Source organism: Aptenodytes forsteri, unplaced genomic scaffold, assembly GCF_000699145.1.
Source record: "Aptenodytes forsteri isolate BGI_AS27 unplaced genomic scaffold, ASM69914v1 Scaffold366, whole genome shotgun sequence".
Taxonomy (NCBI): Eukaryota; Metazoa; Chordata; class Aves; order Sphenisciformes; family Spheniscidae; genus Aptenodytes; species Aptenodytes forsteri.
This window is the reverse complement of record NW_008794621.1, coordinates 1,622,046-1,640,373: the sequence shown is the minus strand read 5'-3', so window position 1 is coordinate 1,640,373 and position 18,328 is coordinate 1,622,046. Positions and strand designations below refer to the sequence as shown.

Below are 18,328 nucleotides of genomic sequence, written 5' to 3'. Positions count from 1 at the left end.
AAGGTGAGCTCAAAGGCTCCACATTGCTAGAACGCCCATCACTCAGATACAAAATTATCAGTTGTTATAGGGGCAGACCTTAATCATAATGAACTGCCACATTTTCACTGGACTCTGATGCACTGAACTGACCTCAGTAGAGGGGCTGCCCATCAGCTGTCAGAGTCAAAAATATTAGAAGATTTTACAAAATGTCTATGTACTTTAAGCCTTTTAGTGTTATTCTTCTCCAATTTTTTTTTTTTTTTTTTTTAACCTGAAAATAGTTGTTTTCAAGGAGAACGTTGGAGCAAGCTGCGGAATGCCTGGCCTTTGCCAAATTCACATAAAGGGTGAAATTGCACTGTGTTGTCAATTTTTCCCTCTATATAAATATCCAAAGGACTGGTATTACATTTCATGAGTCATTAAACTTACAAATTTGATGCAATAGTAAATCCTGTCCTATGCAGTATAGAAGGGCCTCATAATGAGTAATTAACCCTGGTGGACATTCTTTAATATTGGATTGGAGAAAAAGAATGGGTCATGAGAGACTGAGACACAAATTCATCCCACCACCTTTAGGCAGCTAATTTGCACACCTAAGTAAGGAGCAATCACACTATGCTGCCATCTAGTCAAGGGAACAAGAAAATCCCTTCCAAGGAGTGATTCACCCACCACAGCTGTACATCACTCTCAGGGCGTATTTTTGTCTTCACTACAGAGTGATCCTGCTGTACAGAGTTCCTGTCGGAGGCAGAGCAGTTAGCTCCCTAAAGCTACGTTAACATGAATCTGGACCACAGTGTGCCTGAGGTCACACACAGGAATTATATGGCTGAAACTCCTGTATTCCTGAATTCTCAGTCCAGTGGCTTAATCACAAGACCATTCTCTTTAATAAATTCAGCGTTTAGGAACTGACAAAAGACATGCTGGAGTATTTTCCTTTTTACCTGTCCTTCCCTCTGCGATCGTTTGCCTTGAAGATATCCCCCCGCTGACAGTGGTGACAACAACTGAATACAGTCCTCCAGGTTTCAGGGGATAGAAGTGGTATCTGTTGGTTTCACTGGGAACAGTCTCATTTTTAATGACAACATTCTCGTGAATCAGTAGCACTTGGTACGAGTCTACATCTCCCAGCGCTCTTGTCCAGTTGGTGAACAAGCTGTTGGTTGATCCCTGACTTGCCACGGTCAGACCAGTCACTTGGGCTGGCACTGCAAAAAAAATTGTCATAAAGTTACTGAGGAGAAACAAAATACAACAAAACAAAATGCCCCAAATAACCCAAGTTTAGTCACACTGAGGAAGTGCATCAAAAGAACATTCCAATTTGCAGCCAGACTCAACAGCACTAAAAATAATCTGACTGTGGACTGCTTCCTGTCTGATGGGATGTGGTCTATGGGAAACTATCTAAGGCACAGAAAGGTCTTGTGGCTTTAGCACAGCTTTTCTCAGTCAGACCAAAATGATTCAAGATCAGTGAACGGGAAGAGATGGCATTTTATAAATACCATTAAACAAAAGCCATCAATTTAGGAAATCACTTGGTTTTGTGATGACTATTTCAAATGCAGTCTGTGTCTTTCATTCACCCTTTCCTCTCCCATTCCCCATCTCTCACTCCTATTAAATGGCAAACTAGTTTGATGAATACCTCAGGCACGGTCATCTATACCTCAGAGAAGTGTCAGACCCTTTAATTTTGGGGGTAACTGAGACGGATGGTTTTGGTTTTAGTTTTTACGTCAGAAGATCTGCAGGATACTAACTTTTCTAGCATCAAAAGATGAATTAATTGTTAAACTAACATGACATTTATCTAAGTACAAGCTGGTGAACTTAGCCAGACCAAAAAGGAAAAAGAAAGAACAGAAAGGAATGGAATATCTAGCACGAATTTTATCCAAAATCTTTTTTTTTTTTTTTTTAATTTGACAATGTCAACCTTGGAATGTTCCCCCTAAAGCAATTATTATCTAAGTACAAGCTGGTGAACTTAGCCAGACCAAAAAGGAAAAAGAAAGAACAGAAAATGGAATATCTAGCACGAATTTTATCCAAAATCTTTTTTTTTTTTTTAATTTGACAATGTCAACCTTGGTGTTCCCCCTAGCCAGACCAAAAAGGAAAAAGAAAGAACAGAAAGGAATGGAATATCTAGCACGAATTTTATCCAAAATCTTTTTTTTTTTTTTTTTAATTTGACAATGTCAACCTTGGAATGTTCCCCCTAAAGCAACATTTTCCTGTGTGGTGGTGCTTTTTTTTTCCAGATGATGAATGCTTTGAATCAAGGAAGTGACCTTCCTGAAGATACCCAGTGAAAATTGTTCTTCTTATATGGAATCCTGTGTGATGTACATCGATCAGACGTGACACAATATTTCAGAAAACTGTTTTGCTAAGAATTACATATCCATTTCCCCAAAACCTTAAATAAATACTGCAAGATAACTGACAGTCAGAAATGAGAGACTCAGAAACATAACTTTTCTATTGAAGAAACAAATGTAAATTCAAGACTTCTGATATTTAGACACTGAGTTCATTCAGTTCACTACAAAGCAAAGAAAGTTGTTAACAGTTAACAGAAGTAAAGATTAAAATAGTTTGACAGGATGATACCTGTTCTTCCTTCCACTGAAGTCCAGTTGCTTAAAATCCCACTAATGGTAGTGATGGTAGCTGTGTATTTTCTTCCAGGTACCAAGTCAGTGAAAGTGAATTCCTTAGCTTCTTTTGCAAGCCCTTTTTTTATGACAGTAAGATCCCTGTCTCCCAGTGAAACCACGTAACTGTCCCATTCTGCAACAGGGGTCACCCACATGACACCAAGTGAAGACTCATTAGCATGCTTCACGCGGAGCTGGAGAACAGGCTCTGGAGCTGTAAAAGTACACAAATATCACAACGAGAACAGGACTTTGTAGTGAGCACACATGTCATATCTCAAGCTGCTCCGTATCTCAAGGAATCTGTTCTGTAAGACAGAAATGTGACAGCAACAGAGTATTTGTAATCAAGAGGAGATTCTTTACCTTTGTCTAAAGAAGCCAGTCTTACAAAGCTAGAATTTGTGCTACTCTTCCAGTAAAGGGCTGTAGCAGCAGACTTCAGCAATGCATTATAGCTGTAAAGCTTAGGTTTAAACTTATGCCAGGATATATATTTCAGTATGAATGGAAATGCAGTGAAGTCAGTGAGCCTCCTCTTGAACTGTGGGTGCTAGACAGGCATATAAAACATTTGTACCATAAAATAGATCTACACCGATTTAGCTGTAGCAAACAAGGATGCAAATTATAAGGTCAGAGTGACATTGATTTTGCACTGGTTCATATCTCAGTGAAGTTGGGAGACACTCCAAACTTACAGTGGTATAAAAGAAAGAATTTGATCAGTGAACTTCTGTGTGTGTTCATGTGTGTGTGCATGCATGCATACAGAGGGCATCTGTTACCTAACGTAGTCCCCTGATCTGATTTTGTCCCTGTTACGCTGAAATCCAACTCACTTTCCAAGTTGAGTGGAATCACTCACCACTTTTCCAAGACTGTGGGTTTACGTAAGAGAAAATTAAGTCAGAATAGGGCCTAATACCTCTGCTTCATAACAGGTACATTATGTACTTGCCTGTGGGTCAAATACAATTGTGATACACACACTGCTGGATATTATTTATTGGACTATGTTCTAATCACTTAGCTGTGTCAATTAAAAGTAACACCATAAACTTAAATTATTTGTAACGTATATCAAAGTAAGCAAGATGAGAATCTGCCTTCCTCTGATCAAGTTGGCTAGAAGTTAGAGAAAACTTCAGTTCTGTAGCATCTACTGGTATTGCCATTGTGCAAAATCAACAAAACGAAGCCCTCGGGGAATGACAGGTAAGAGCGTAGCAGGAAAGGCGGGCACCAGGAAGTGTGAGGATAAAGTAGGGTGGCCCTATCTTATCTCACATTCTCCTGTGAGATAAGGCTCAGGCTTGAGCCTTGCCTGATACTCCTCCTCCAAGTCTTCTTGTCCTCTGAATTGCACTTAATTTGCATTCCCAGAGCAGAACCATTAACAATTATATTGCAACTATTTTTTAAGTTTGAAGCAATCAACCAGATGTGGCTTTGACTAGCACGCGCCAAAAGAATTCCAGCAATGTCACTGCAGTGTATATGGATTTCCTTTGGAAAGGCTGACTTGAACTGGCTAACCCCATTTTATTTCTGGAGCACAGGAACAAGAATTGGGATGTTATGGAACACCCACACTAACATATGGCTCAGACGGTTTTGGTTAACACTATTGATACTAATTAGTTATACAAGCTAGCAAGTAAACCAGTTTGCCACTGAACACACTGATGAACAATACAAGAAATCTATATTGCTCTCTTTAAAAAACTATATAGGGTGCCTGCAATCAGCTACAAAATCTAACAGTGAAATGTTATACATGTAATGTTACGCCTCAGTCATGACAGAATGATGATATAATTCTCAAAACTTTCACTAACAATACATTTACCACAAAAATAACCCTGAAAATTTTCATAGAACTGCTAAAAATAATTATTTCTGTTTTTCACCAGGGAGCTCCTTTTTACTGTATTAATAGTGAAATTCATCTGTGGATTCCCAAGTACTATTTCTTTCTGATTGTCCACAGAGCCCAGCTGAACATTTTGCACTTTCACACTTCCCGGACGAGCACGCTGACCTGTTCTCCCCGTGCAGCTAGTCTTGCTCTGCAAATCGCCACTCTCCACAACGACTTCCACATCGTACTGCCTCCCCGGGATGAGGCCCACGTCGTGGATGAGGTACTCCGTGGTGTCCTTCTCGAGGGTGGTGTTGAGCACCAGGGCCGAGCGGTTCCACAGGAGCAGGTGGTACCTCTCCCAGTCTCCCGCAGGGGGCAGCCAGTTCACTCGCAGAGACCTCAGCCAGCCACCACCACCGGCTTTCAGCTCAGAAACTTTCTGGGGAACTGAAATACAGAGATTGAGAGAGTAATTTTGAAATGGGGTATTTCTGGTAAGACGTACTGCAGACTGGCAAAACCTGTCTCGCAGCATAGCTATTGTAGAAGTACTTGGATCAGTTAGAGCAACGTGAGGCAACTTGTTACAAAGGTTGGCATTAATTTTAAAGATAATTTTTACTCTTCCCCACTCAAACCACTCACTTTTTCACTGTTGGTTTCTGACATCAGAAATAGGGAACCCTTCTTAGGGCAGCCAAAATATCCCCCATGCACTTCTCAGATGCATCTTGCAGTTTTCAGTTAGCTTCCCAGTTGTCGCCTGGACTTAAGTTCACTTAGAAACTGTCAATCAGTTTTTCAAAGCTAAGGCCAAAACTTCAATCACTATGGGCCAAATTCTGGTCTCAGCAGCAGAAATGCAAAGTCTGATGGCTTCTTCTGCAAAGGCCTTGTATGTCCTAGTCCCTCCCAGCTGTAAGGCACCAAGGTTCAAACTGAGGTCCATTAAAGCATCCACTCCATCCTGTCTCCACTTCCAAGGGTCCTGAATTTACATGCTCAACCTTCCTGACCTACTGCTGCAGGTCACACTGGACCACTGAAGCTTTTCTGATTTTCACAGAATAATTAAATATTAACCCCACCAAGTAGAGACTGGAAGACAGATGCAGACCCTTAGGTTAGGATACCTATAGCTTAGTGTTAAGATACTCAGAGATCAGCTTTGGAGCCCTGAAACCATCAGCAAGTATTAACTGTAAACTACAAGGCTAGAATCATGCTCTCACATTTTCTCTGGCTTAGTTAATATTTAATTGCTCAGTACCTAGCAAAGGATTGAGAGATTTCTACCAGCACAACAAAATGCTTACCAGTTTCACCTCCCACAGGCATAGCTGGGTATCAAACCTAGATCTCCCACATGCCAGTGAATATGGGAGATGTGTTTCAATTGCTGAGTGAGTGGATAAAACACACAGTGTTTTGTTAGGAAGCATAGATGTACTTACATCATAACAGATAAAGTTCAGCCTTGTCAGACTGGCTGGACATCATTACATCCTTATGGTACAAAGTTTCAGTCCCTGAGATGTCCATATTCCTTACGACAACATTCCTCAGCAGGTTCTGCTGCCGTAGGCACCCTCTCAATACACAGCGATGTGGATAATGTTCTTGGGCACCCGTCTCTCTCTGTGAGTTACAGAGGGATCCTAAGAGTCTAACCCCTTCAGTATCTGTAGACCTGACAGCCTGGATTTACAAATTTATCTTTAGGCCACAAAGCTTCTGCTGAAGTGACTCTGTTTTCAAAGCTCTTGTTATCTATGGAAAAGTCAAGGGAAGGAATTGCACATGATCAGCATCCTTGGAAATGGGACTTCTAGATCCCCAACTTTGAAAGTACTGGGTCTAGGTCACAGATTTGGGGGTCAGTGGTTTGAGTGAAGGCCTGAAGCTCTCCCTTCAGATGGAAATGGTAATCTTAAAGATCTTTAATGGTAGGCTAGACAAACAAAAAAGACGTGCATACAACCAGTCCAGCTTTGTACTTACTGGACATGAAAGGCTTTTCAGGTGTCTTCCAGCCTGCACTGAGAATGGGGTAGCAGCTAGATATGTCAAGGATGTGCCTTTCACATGAGATGTTTAGTTGTAGGTGATAAATGTTCTCTAAAATAAATACTCTGCTCTCTCTCTCTCACACACACACATCTTATATTTTTTGGCTCTGAGTCTACTAACAATTTATGTACATATTCTTCACCCACTTATATATTTTTTCCCATCTAAATTCTGCCTGGGCTAGGCCGGTGTGGAGAAGATGACTGTGGCCAGTAATGCTGTAGGAGAATTATGCCAGGATTTTTCAGGTTCAGAACTCATACAAGAGATACATGAAAGAAAATTATACTTCTGAAAGAAGATAAAAAAACCATAACCCAGCTCTACCCAGGCTGCCACATGCCTTCCTTAATCCATGCTGTTGGTAGTAAAGAAAGCTGAGACCTAATCTTTTCCTATTTGTAGATTTGTGTCTGGAGCAAGGGATAATATCAGACCTTGCAAAATTACTTAAAAATCTGTTAACAATTTGGCTACATGCAGACTTCCCCATAATGTAACTCATTTTATATACTATGCTGAGTTGAATTCAAGGTAACAAAGTTGGTCAGAAGTGCAGTAGTATGGAACAGTTTTGTAACAGACTCACCCAACTATAAGGTCCAAAATGCATTAGTTTCCTGCTCCCAAGCTATGCTGGAGCTGCTTTTGGCTGCCAGATTAACTGTTGCCAGAGAGTCAGGAAGGGGTACTCCCGGAACAATATTGTGCTCTTTATCTTATTTTGCCTGGAATACAAACCATTTTGTCTCCTACAATGATTTTCTACAAGGCCAATGTAGGCAAAAATAGCATTGGTTACAATGTTCTTACTGAAGCAGAAGACTTACATGTCCTTCCAGTTGCCATCCGATCAGTAAACAGTTCACCACTGATTGTGCGGGCAGTAACCTGATAAAGACGTCCTGGAGTTAGCTTGTCAAAGTGAATCTCTGTGACCAGTGGCTGCAGAGTTTTGACTTCTTTAACTGATCCAAGATGAGACAGAGTGATATTATAGAAATCGAGGTTTCCCGAAGGTCTTCTCCACTTAACTTCTAAAGCATCTAAGCTGTCATCATTAGTCACCGTCAAATCTAGGACTTCAGCTGGGGCTAAAAAAAGAAAATAAGGAAGAATAAAATACTTCCACCACAGAACATAAAAGACCTACTGCCTCAAACTGCAATAGTTAAGTTTTGCTTTTGAATAGTTATATGAGATGGAGTATGAATGATTGTGCCTGAACAGTGAAAGGGCAAAGTCTGGTCACAGTGAAACTGAACCCAGCCCTGTGTAAGATATCCTACTGCTTAGAGTGACACCTCTTATGATGCCCACTCTTGTTTCACAGAATAGAAAATCAGTTAGCCATGTCTGCACTCACACTAGTCATTTTGAGTGACTATAAAACAGACCAGGCACATGCTCCTAAGAACAGAGATGCCTGCGTACATTTTGGTAAACACTATAGCATTATTGGAGCTATGCCTGATTTATACCAGCATAGAAGGGACTGGAATCAAACTCCTTCATTCAAATGCTCCACCAAAGAAAAGCATAGCCACCTCCAGTATCTTCATTTCTCAGGCTTGGGGCACGCTAGGTACTGAAATGGAGGACCATGCTGCAAGCTAGATGGAGTGCTTTTATATTCTGAGAAAACTTGTGAGAGTTAAAATTTTTGCACCCCACAACAGGAAGAAATAAAAAATTCTGAAGAAATAAACTGAAACAAGAGTATAATCCCCAGAACAGCCAGTGCTAGGTGACAACAGCACTCATCTGTGCGCCTTAGACATCACAATATTGTTCACTTAGTATTAAATTATGTTTACATGGTGAGATTTCTGTAGGAGAAACTGCACCTTACGTTTCCCAGAAATTAAAGAAAGCAAAGGCATGACCCTGTTTTTGCTTACATGAATGTTTCAACCATTGGACTCTAGTAGGATGTCATCTTATCTTTCTCTCTATGACCACAGAACTCTATCCTGAAAAACCTTCCTGAAAAAACCCTTAATTTCTAAAACTCTGGTTCTGTGAATCAATACTTCTCTGTGGAAAAAAAAAAACAACACATTAAATTTTAAAGTTCTTGACCTGCTCTACATTTTTTTCCCACTTCCTTTTCAGAAGTGCAGCTATTTTGCAATCCAGGGAAAAAAAGTCACAGAAAATATTTTTTTGCAAAACTCACAAGCTCTGCATCTCCCATTCAGCTAAGTAAGAATCATGGAGCTAAACTGCCTTCAGTACTGTGAAATAACCAGACTACACAGTGCCTCAATTCACTGAAGAAGTTCATACAGGAGTCAGATGAACCTCTTTCACAGATATGAGGTGATACTAGGGCACTTGGGCTCAGATTGTTAACACCTAACTTTACATGTTTAATGGAGCTGCCTACAACAAGCAGTGCAGCTAAGTTAGCTGCAGACACGCTACAAGCTAATTTAGCTGCTAACTTTGCTGCAGTGCTAACTTAGGGAGCTAAACAAGCTTATGGTGTCTCTAACTCCCTCTACAGCCTTTGGAGCGAAACACCTACCAAGGGTAATTCAGCCACTGAAGTCTGGGAATATACACTTGGAACATGAATCATTTATTATTCTGAAACATGTCCTGTGATATTATTAGATTATGGCCTTAGCTTCTTGTTCTGTTGTGACGAATTCTGAAATCATACCTGTCCTGACTGTTTGAAAACTGCTGCTCTCCAATCCTGCAGCCTGGGTTATGACAGAGAGGTTATACAGGTGGCCCGCTGTAAGTCCCGAAAAAGTGTAGGAGGTCAGAGGATCTTCTTGGTGAATCTCATGAACTGGGACATGATCATCCAGTAACACCAGTCTGTAACTATCCACGTGCCCAGAGCCAGGAGACCATGAAGCATGGATAGTGTCTGTCTTGACACTGACCTGAATATTTTTCACAGGGGATGGCACTGTTGGAATAAAAACCACATGCTTAAGGCCTAATGGTTATCTCCACAATTTCAGCCATTTTGAACAGATTTACTTTTGAAATATCTTGAGTTTCTTTAGGGTTAGTTAAAACCCAACCGCAAATTTATGTCCAAATACACCATAACAACATGCCTCCATTCTTAGCAAACTACTCTTTATGTTAGTCAGAGATTCATGTTTTGTTTATTTCTACTTATAATCAATAGATACTTACATATATATATATATATATCTCTCTTGCCAGGTAGAAGAATTATATATATTTGTTTATTTCAAAATGCAGAACTGCAAAATACCGTAAGTGGTTTTATTTAGATGAACTACAGTAAAAGAAGTCCTACCAGTAGATCCACTTATGTGAAGTTCCAGGGTACTCTTATTTCCAGCAACTGCACTGAGGACAATGTTGTATTTATTCCCAGGGATGAGACTGGAAAAAGTATTTTCTGTTTTTGAAATTCTTCCTGGTACGGAGACTTCTTGTATCTTTTTATTATCATGATCAAATAATACTAGGTTATACAAGTCCACCTTTCCTGAGGAAGGATCCCACTGAACCTGCAAGCTTGTGAGTGTAGTTTTTTCCTTATTAATTTCAAAACGAGGTGGTGGTAAGGGATCTGTAGTTAAAAAAAAAAACAGAAAACATAAACTAATATTTCTTGCATTGGGATTGTCTGAAGTTTTACACAGCAGCACAAAAAACCTCCTAAAACTCTCCCTTTATCATCATCATGCTGACAATGCTTTTCAAAAAGTCTTTTTCTTTCCATTTATAAACATTGCTATCACTGAAACCTACTGTCTACAAGAGTCCTGCAGAATTCAGAAGTGTTAGCGTATATGTGTACACGCTCACTCACACACACACATGCACGCGCACGCGTAGAAAAACACTTCCAGTTGTGGATGTATATGACAAGTGTGGAAATCTGCTGATAGTAAAACTGTAACAACTTTAATAAGAAACAGCAAACATGAAAACCCAGCAAATTACACTCAATGCCTCAGTGTAATGTAGCTTCATAGATACAATGGTACCAGTGGCTTTCATTTCCTAGCACTCAAGCTAAACACTTTATCACTAATGGGCATGAGCATTTATACAATTTTAGGGGCAACAATCCTTTGTTTTCAGTATTAACTTCAAACAGATTCTGATAGAATATGCTTCTGCTCTGCTGTAGTATTGTTCATATAAATTTAAAAAACTCCAAACAGTATACTGGATAAACTTTTAGGAACTATGTTTAATTGGGACTATTTCTCTGAGAAACTCTCAGCATTTGTTATGTTGTTTATTAAGGAGCCTTCAAGTAAAATCACCTGTAACATACGATACACTCTAAAGGGATGGCAAACATTTACCAAAACAAAAGACTGTTGCTTGTATTCTCCGGGTGTATTTTGTAACTCACAAAACTTCATGCAAATCAAAAGAAATGTATTATATGTTGATGTACTAAGGTATTGACATTTATGTCTCCCAGTAAGGTTAAGCAATTCATATTAAAAAGGTATCGTAAAACAACCCAAAGCAGCAAAATCAAGCATTCACAAGTTGGTGAGTTAAAGAATAAAGGTTTCCCAACAATTTAACAACTAAATTTGGCTTCCACCTGAGTACATTCTGTGCTACTCTTGCCTAGCATAAGACAGGGAGCATATGATGCATCCAGGCTGAGAATTGAGGTCTCCATATGAACAATGCCTTAAACACAGAAGAGTAAGACCATTTTTCCAATGCAGTCATTGGTGCCTGGTTCCCTGAACAAGGCAGATAAAGAATGTGAGATCACATAATTAAAAACCGCACTGTAAACTCTGAAAGGACAAAGCTGAACCTACCCCCACCCTACGAATACAGCAGTAGGAGTATCATGGGGCTAGTAGCCTTTAAGCTGTTTTTCCTTCAAAGCCTGGATGGTGCAGAGGGTTTAATTGTTTCTTACAAAGCTCTGCTGAGAACATACTGGTGCCAGATTTTGGTGGTATGCTCTGTCACTTGAGTATATTAGGAATTTCAAGGGAATATCCCCTTCCTTGGAGACATTCAAAAGCTGTCTGGACATTCCTGGGCAAAACCGGCTCTAGGTGGCCCTGCTTGAGCAGGGGGCTTGGACCAGATGACCTCCAGAGGTCTCTTCCAACCTCAACCCTTCTGTGATTCTGTGACTCTGTGAAAAATACTGCATTCCTTTGAACTTGTCTCTGCTTAAATTCAAATTCTTGCTTTGGGCCACAGAGACGCTAGTGCTCTTCAGAAAAAGAGATGAAAATTAAAGTAACAAAATCAATAAATAAAAATAGAGACATTCAAAAGCTGTCTGGACATGGTCCTGGGCAACCGGCTCTAGGTGGCCCTGCTTGAGCAGGGGGCTTGGACCAGATGACCTCCAGAGGTCTCTTCCAACCTCAACCCTTCTGTGATTCTGTGACTCTGTGAAAAATACTGCATTCCTTTGAACTTGTCTCTGCTTAAATTCAAATTCTTGCTTTGGGCCACAGAGACGCTAGTGCTCTTCAGAAAAAGAGATGAAAATTAAAGTAACAAAATCAATAAATAAAAATAACTATCTTCTTTTCTTGACCTCTTTCTTAAAGGCCAAACTAACTCTGCTTAAATCTGAAAAAAAAAAAAAATTAATACTCAAGTCAAAGACCAAGCACATCAAACTTCAGGCCAAATAGTTAAAACTTCACCCAGTTACAGCAATTGAAACAGGAGGTTTTAATGAAAAGTGTCAGGAAATCTTAACAATAGGCTTGACTACCAGCTCCACCTATAATATATACTGAGCCACTAAAGACTATTATGTTGGCAAAAGTGAATAGTGAGGATATAATCTTGTTCCTTGAAGGCAATTGTTCTAATCAGAAAGGTCAAACTTTGGGAGTCAGAAATAAATTCCAGCACTATATATGGTCAGATGCACAGCCAGCTGAAAAAGTTTTAATTTGACTGATATCAAGAGAACAGTCATGATAACTGTCAAGAAGTTTAACTCTCTCTCTGACAAAGTCAGGACTGCTCGTTAGTCCTGAAAAAGTAATCAACATTGTAATCTGCATTATTTGCCAAATTCTACAAAAGAAGATATCTCCTACATTTTTAGAAGCGCTTATACTGTCCTGGGTAATCTGTCTTCTAAGGTCCATTAGCAAAGAAGAGAGTTGCGTGCCTAGAAGGTGAAGTTCAGAAATTCAGACTTTATCTAATCTATCTGGTCCAGAAAACAAAACACTCAGTGCTTTGTACATCCGCTAGAACAAAGGAACAATGAGATTGGGAAGTGCCTGGGCTGAAAGAGCCCTGGATGGAAACAAACACTTAAAAAGCCATTTACATTGTTATACAAGTCTCTGCTGGCAACGATACAACACTGATATATCACAGAAATAAAATATTTTCTCAAAGATATTTTTATACCATTTGATACTATATGAATTAATGTTTCCTGGTCTACAAAGGAATCTTCCAGAAGACTTAATGTTGTTTGAATTATATTGCACCTCCATTTTCACTTTTTGGGAAGAGGATATGCTTTGTGTGCACAGCTGCTACAGATTCATTTTATAGAAACGATAGATACGGTTACGTCCAATCCCAATGACATGACTCCCAAATACAGCCTGTAAGCACAGAAACACCCCTGCCTTATGCAGGAGAAAAAAAGTAACGGAGACATACGAGCCCAGGACTGAGTAATGGGGAATTCCTGCCAGTCTCAGCCATACTCCTACTAAATTACCAATTTTTTTCAGTGACCTACTTCACAAGGACTTTTCTGAAGATTAAGTAAAGAGGGTTGATTTCATTGTCCTTATTAAGTACAAATATCGATTTCTTTGGGATGATACGCAACCTAGAAAAATCTTTAAAACATGGTTATTTATTTTCTTCTTGTACCCTGCCTTTTGAGACGATGATCATAACCATTACGTGATTATGGATGATAGGATTATAATGCCTATAGTCAGAGCCCTGTCACAGTAGTTGTTCCTACAGATGGCTAATAAATCAGATTTGTCCCAGATAATTTGAAATTTACAGGAGTGAACACATGGCCAAGCCATGTTTCTGGCATTTACAGAGTTACATATTACAATTGAAAAATACTCTACCTCTTCTGTGTCTTAGAAGGTAGAATTTTTAACCTCTTTTCATTCAAAGATTTAGCAATTTTTCTGACAAAAATTTATTTACCTGTTAGTTCTCTCAGTATAGATGGCTTGGATTAGGCAGTAACATAATATATCACTGCAATATTTTTGTAGAAAACAATGTTGAAAATGGCACTTATAAGCCTATTTTAGAAGATATATTTGAATAATACGCAACCTAGAAAAATCTTTAAAACATGGTTATTTATTTTCTTCTTGTACCCTGCCTTTGAGACGATTGATCATAACCATTACGTGATTATGGATGATAGGATTATACAGCCTATAGTCAGAGCCCTGTCACAGTAGTTGTTCCTACAGATGGCTAATAAATCAGATTTGTCCCAGATAATTTGAAATTTACAGGAGTGAACACATGGCCAAGCCATGTTTCTGGCATTTACAGAGTTACATATTACAATTGAAAAATACTCTACCTCTTCTGTGTCTTAGAAGGTAGAATTTTTAACCTCTTTTCATTCAAAGATTTAGCAATTTTTCTGACAAAAATTTATTTACCTGTTAGTTCTCTCAGTACAGATGGCTTGGATTAGGCAGTAACATAATATATCACTGCAATATTTTTGTAGAAAACAATGTTGAAAATGGCACTTATAAGCCTATTTTAGAAGATATATTTGAAAGCAGGGGAATTGCCAAGTTGTTTTTCACGGCTCTCAAGACCAGTATTTCAAATCTGAATTTCAATTCAGAACTGAAATTTGTAAATTTAACTGTAATTTAGGATCTGTTCATATACTATTGGTTTTAACTACAATTTTAATTAAAGACCTAGTCATTCACTGAAAATACACTACTGAAATACACAGTTATGCTGGTGCGCAGACATATGGAGAATTGAGAACTTAAAAAGTATTTTATCTGAAATCAAGAAAGACACAATCCTACCATCTTTTGTCATAGAGTAGCTCTCAGTAACAAAAATAGTTTTACTGAGAACAATAAACATGAAAGGACCGACAGGTGCATGTGTTGTCTCAACTTTACAATGTCAAGCATGCTGACTAGTTGTATGGTTTTATGTGCTGTTTTATGTACATATATTCAAAAAACATAACAAATGGTAAATATTAATGTGAAATAAATATACAGACTTGTGCCTACTAACACCTGTAATCTCAGGTTTGCAGTGGAAAATTTATCTGTAGCTCAGAGCTGATAAATGGTGTTATTGGCTTTTTCTTCATTTCTTATTCTACCAAAATAGCACACCTGCCAACACTGTATGTGTGTTTGCACACCTGTGTATAACTGGCTTATATAGTGCATATGTGATTATATTTTCCATCCTTTTGGAGGACCTATTTTAGTTCCGCTCTAGAGGATTAAATACTTGCCATTTTCAATTGATTACCCATAGATCAAAATTGCTTGAGTAAAGAGACTCTACCTTAGCGGACCAGTGCGGATTATTGTACCAGTATTCCATATATTATTAGATTTCAGATCTATGCATCCACCAGTGAAATAGAAGCTGCTTCTCTACTCAAAGATTCATGAAGGGTCTGGTGTTACTTGAGAGTTTATGCAGTCTTGGTGAGCTGCGCACTTACTCTATTATCTTACTCTAATATCAAACTTGCAAACAACATAGACTTAATTCATTGTCATAACTATGATTTTAATGTGGAATTAAATACTCAAAAGGCCAAATTAAGTTAGGGATTTGGTCCTCTCCAAGCCTTCACATTACAACTGCAACTACGGTACGCGTTATTCATCACTTTCACCTTAAGTCCTTAGTCAGAACAGATCACACTCAAAATTTAACAAAGTATTTTGGATTTTATGGGCTTAGCTACTCCAGCACTTCGTATAAGAAACATGATGAAAATTGAACTCATAACAGGAAGGAGCACATGAAAATTTTAACAGGATTGAATATGAGCAAAAAGTTAAAAGTTTCTGAACTAGGTATATAAACGAATCTGCAACTTTCTCCGTGTACATTTATTGTATCAAGACAATACAGATGTTCAAAACCTCATTTTGCAATAGTAAACACATGAGATGGGATTCCTCTCATTTAACTTCAGCCATCTAAAACTTCAGGTGCCTGCTTTAACCTAGGCTCCTTTTATAGTCAGTGGAGAAAGCTGGGCACCTCCAAAGGACAGCTTAGCCCATCTTTCTTAGACAAAGAGCTCAGGAAGGGAACCTCACTAAGTACCAAGGTCAAACATCATATTTTTAGACAGCCCATGATAGCTCAGTTCCACTACCATTCAAATCAGTGGGAATTTTGTTTACAATATGGCTGAAAATATTGCTTATACTTCCATATTCACAGGATAGTTTCCAGGAACACATGCCTATGGACATTCAGGCTCAGTAGATCGTGAAACAAAACTACGGACATCAAGTTACAAAGGAACAGGTGAAAAAGAGCTTCCAGAAAATTGGTTTAAAATGCTGCCTCTAGTGGAAACTGTATACAGAGGAATAATACTCCCTCATTCTGCATTGAAATGCACAGCATTGACAGTACAACATGGGTTGTTGACAGGCATAACAAACCCTACATATTCTCTAGGAAAAAAATAAATTGACAAATTTTGGAGCTAATTGCGTATTTTGAACACCATCAAGCAATGCAACTGATGTGACTGAATCAAGGGAAGCAAGGAGCCACGGAGCAATCTGAGTAGCTGTCTTTGCAGGAAACCTCCACGGTTCCTCTATTCTTATTTCATGCTTTTGACTGATCTCTGCTATCCAAAATCCAAACATAAACTTCACTTCAACTATGGTCCATTAATTTGCAGTATTTCTACTTAAACTTTAATCAGCCTTTTCACTCTGATGTCAGCTACATGATATGACTATAAGCAGCAGTTGCTTCCAATCACTTTTATCTCACCATCTTGCAAAATCTATTTACTGATAAAAAAAGTCATAAATGACATGTACAAGCTACTGTCTAAATGATTATGCATTAATCAAAATGTGGTCTAAAGTGGTATCTTTTTCTCTGCTTCTACTCAAGCATTCAACAATAGATCTCTACTATCCAGTAACGATGGTGATTTATACCTGTCACTGATAACGGTTGATTTATTCTTTCAATTTTCAAATTATAAGTCATCAATATTAAAAACGGTTGGCATGATGCATGACACGGATTTAAATCACTGTCTGCATAGAAACCATTACTCATTTTTACCAAGTGACATGACTTGTGCTTAACGTGTAGCTATCACACCAGCAGACTTGTCACTTGACTTTTTTTAACTTGAGTTACCAAAGCAAATTAATGGAGGGTATTTAGTGCATTTGTACAGTTAATTCAGGGAAAGGGGTCTGACAGTAAACGATGTCTCTGAACCGGTAATTGTTAAGTATTTGACTGCTGTAATCTTCAATACTAAGACCACAAAGTACCTCTCTGAAACTAACACTTTAGGAGCAAATCAGGGAGGCATTTAATGATGGACCTCATTTAAGATAGCTCTGTTTTGAGTCTTGTGTTACCTCCATTAAGAAGTTGGACAATACTATATTTCATCATCTTTAAAAAAACACTAATACAGGTAGAAAGAGTCCAGTTCTGTCACTGCAGACAGTGGCTCTATGTCATTCATTGCTTCACAGCTGAGTTGTTCACATGCACACGCAAACATGCATGCAGAAAGGGGGCTTTCCTTGGCAGCACTCTGGCAGGCTGCTGGAACATTTTTACAGCCAGTCATGGATGCGACACTGTAAGTGCTCTGCACACAACTGTACATCGTAACACCTCACCGGTTGTATTCAAGAAAAACATACAAACAAGAAGTTTCAGCCTTACTTTCTGACTTTTAGACTCTGGTTAGACAGAATAAAAGTATAGAAATGGGCTGAAACAGTAAGTTATCCTTGAAGAGGATCTACCTGCCATGAAATAGATTGTATTTTAAACACAGTAAATAAGCTGTCACCTGAGGAACTATGAAGCCAGTAGGTTTGCATGAGCACAAAGGATGTTACGGGCTACTACTTCTTAAAGCTGCTGGATGGCAGCTTAAGGGAGAGGCAGAAACGTACTCCCAGCACTGACCTAGTCTCCTCACAGCACCTTCTTGTTTCAAGCCTGCTGGGTTAACTTCTGGCAGCAGTTATTCCTGGCAGCGGGGTAAAGACAACTCAAGCGCAGGATAGCTATGTTCAGCAAACGCTGTAGGTTTACAGTAGCTGTAAATGCATCGCCCTCCTCCTCTTACAGCCGTCCGAAGCAAGGGGACGGGAAGGAAAAGCCCGGCGTCCCTCCCCGAGCACCTGCCGTGCCCTCCGCCCGTACCTGTCTGCACGGAGATGTTGACAGCCTCCCCGTCGGAGAGAGGCTCGATGCGGAGGTGGTACCAGGTCCCGGCCTCCAGGCCCCGCAGGATGCAGCCGTAGGAGCCGTTGCCCGTGGGGGCGGGCTGGCAGCCGGCCGCCTCCCCGTCCTCGGAGCGCCCGGTCAGGCTGAAGTTGCAGGCGCGGCCCGCGGCGCCCCACCGCAGCCGGACGCTCTGCCCGGCGACGCGCCGCTCCGTCAGGTTGGCGCTGCATCCCGCCGCCTCCCCCGGCGCGGCCTGCGGAGAGCGGGGAAAGCTCTGAGAGACCTGCCG

The 18,328-nt window shown here is 39.7% G+C and overlaps 1 protein-coding gene across 1 annotated transcript in view; it reads right to left on the bottom strand.

Moving 5' to 3' along the window:
- Positions 1 to 18,328, bottom strand: part of PTPRB (protein tyrosine phosphatase, receptor type B) — a 62,811-nt gene that overhangs the window by 28,234 nt on the left and 16,249 nt on the right. The window contains exons 4-10 of the mRNA XM_009273214.2: positions 18,016 to 18,292; positions 9,896 to 10,174; positions 9,275 to 9,532; positions 7,437 to 7,700; positions 4,714 to 4,983; positions 2,623 to 2,883; positions 942 to 1,208 (exon numbers count right to left, since the gene is read on the bottom strand). Of these exons, the coding sequence (XP_009271489.1) occupies positions 942 to 1,208; positions 2,623 to 2,883; positions 4,714 to 4,983; positions 7,437 to 7,700; positions 9,275 to 9,532; positions 9,896 to 10,174; positions 18,016 to 18,292 (1,876 nt within the window). The remainder of the gene's footprint in view (positions 1 to 941; positions 1,209 to 2,622; positions 2,884 to 4,713; positions 4,984 to 7,436; positions 7,701 to 9,274; positions 9,533 to 9,895; positions 10,175 to 18,015; positions 18,293 to 18,328) is intronic.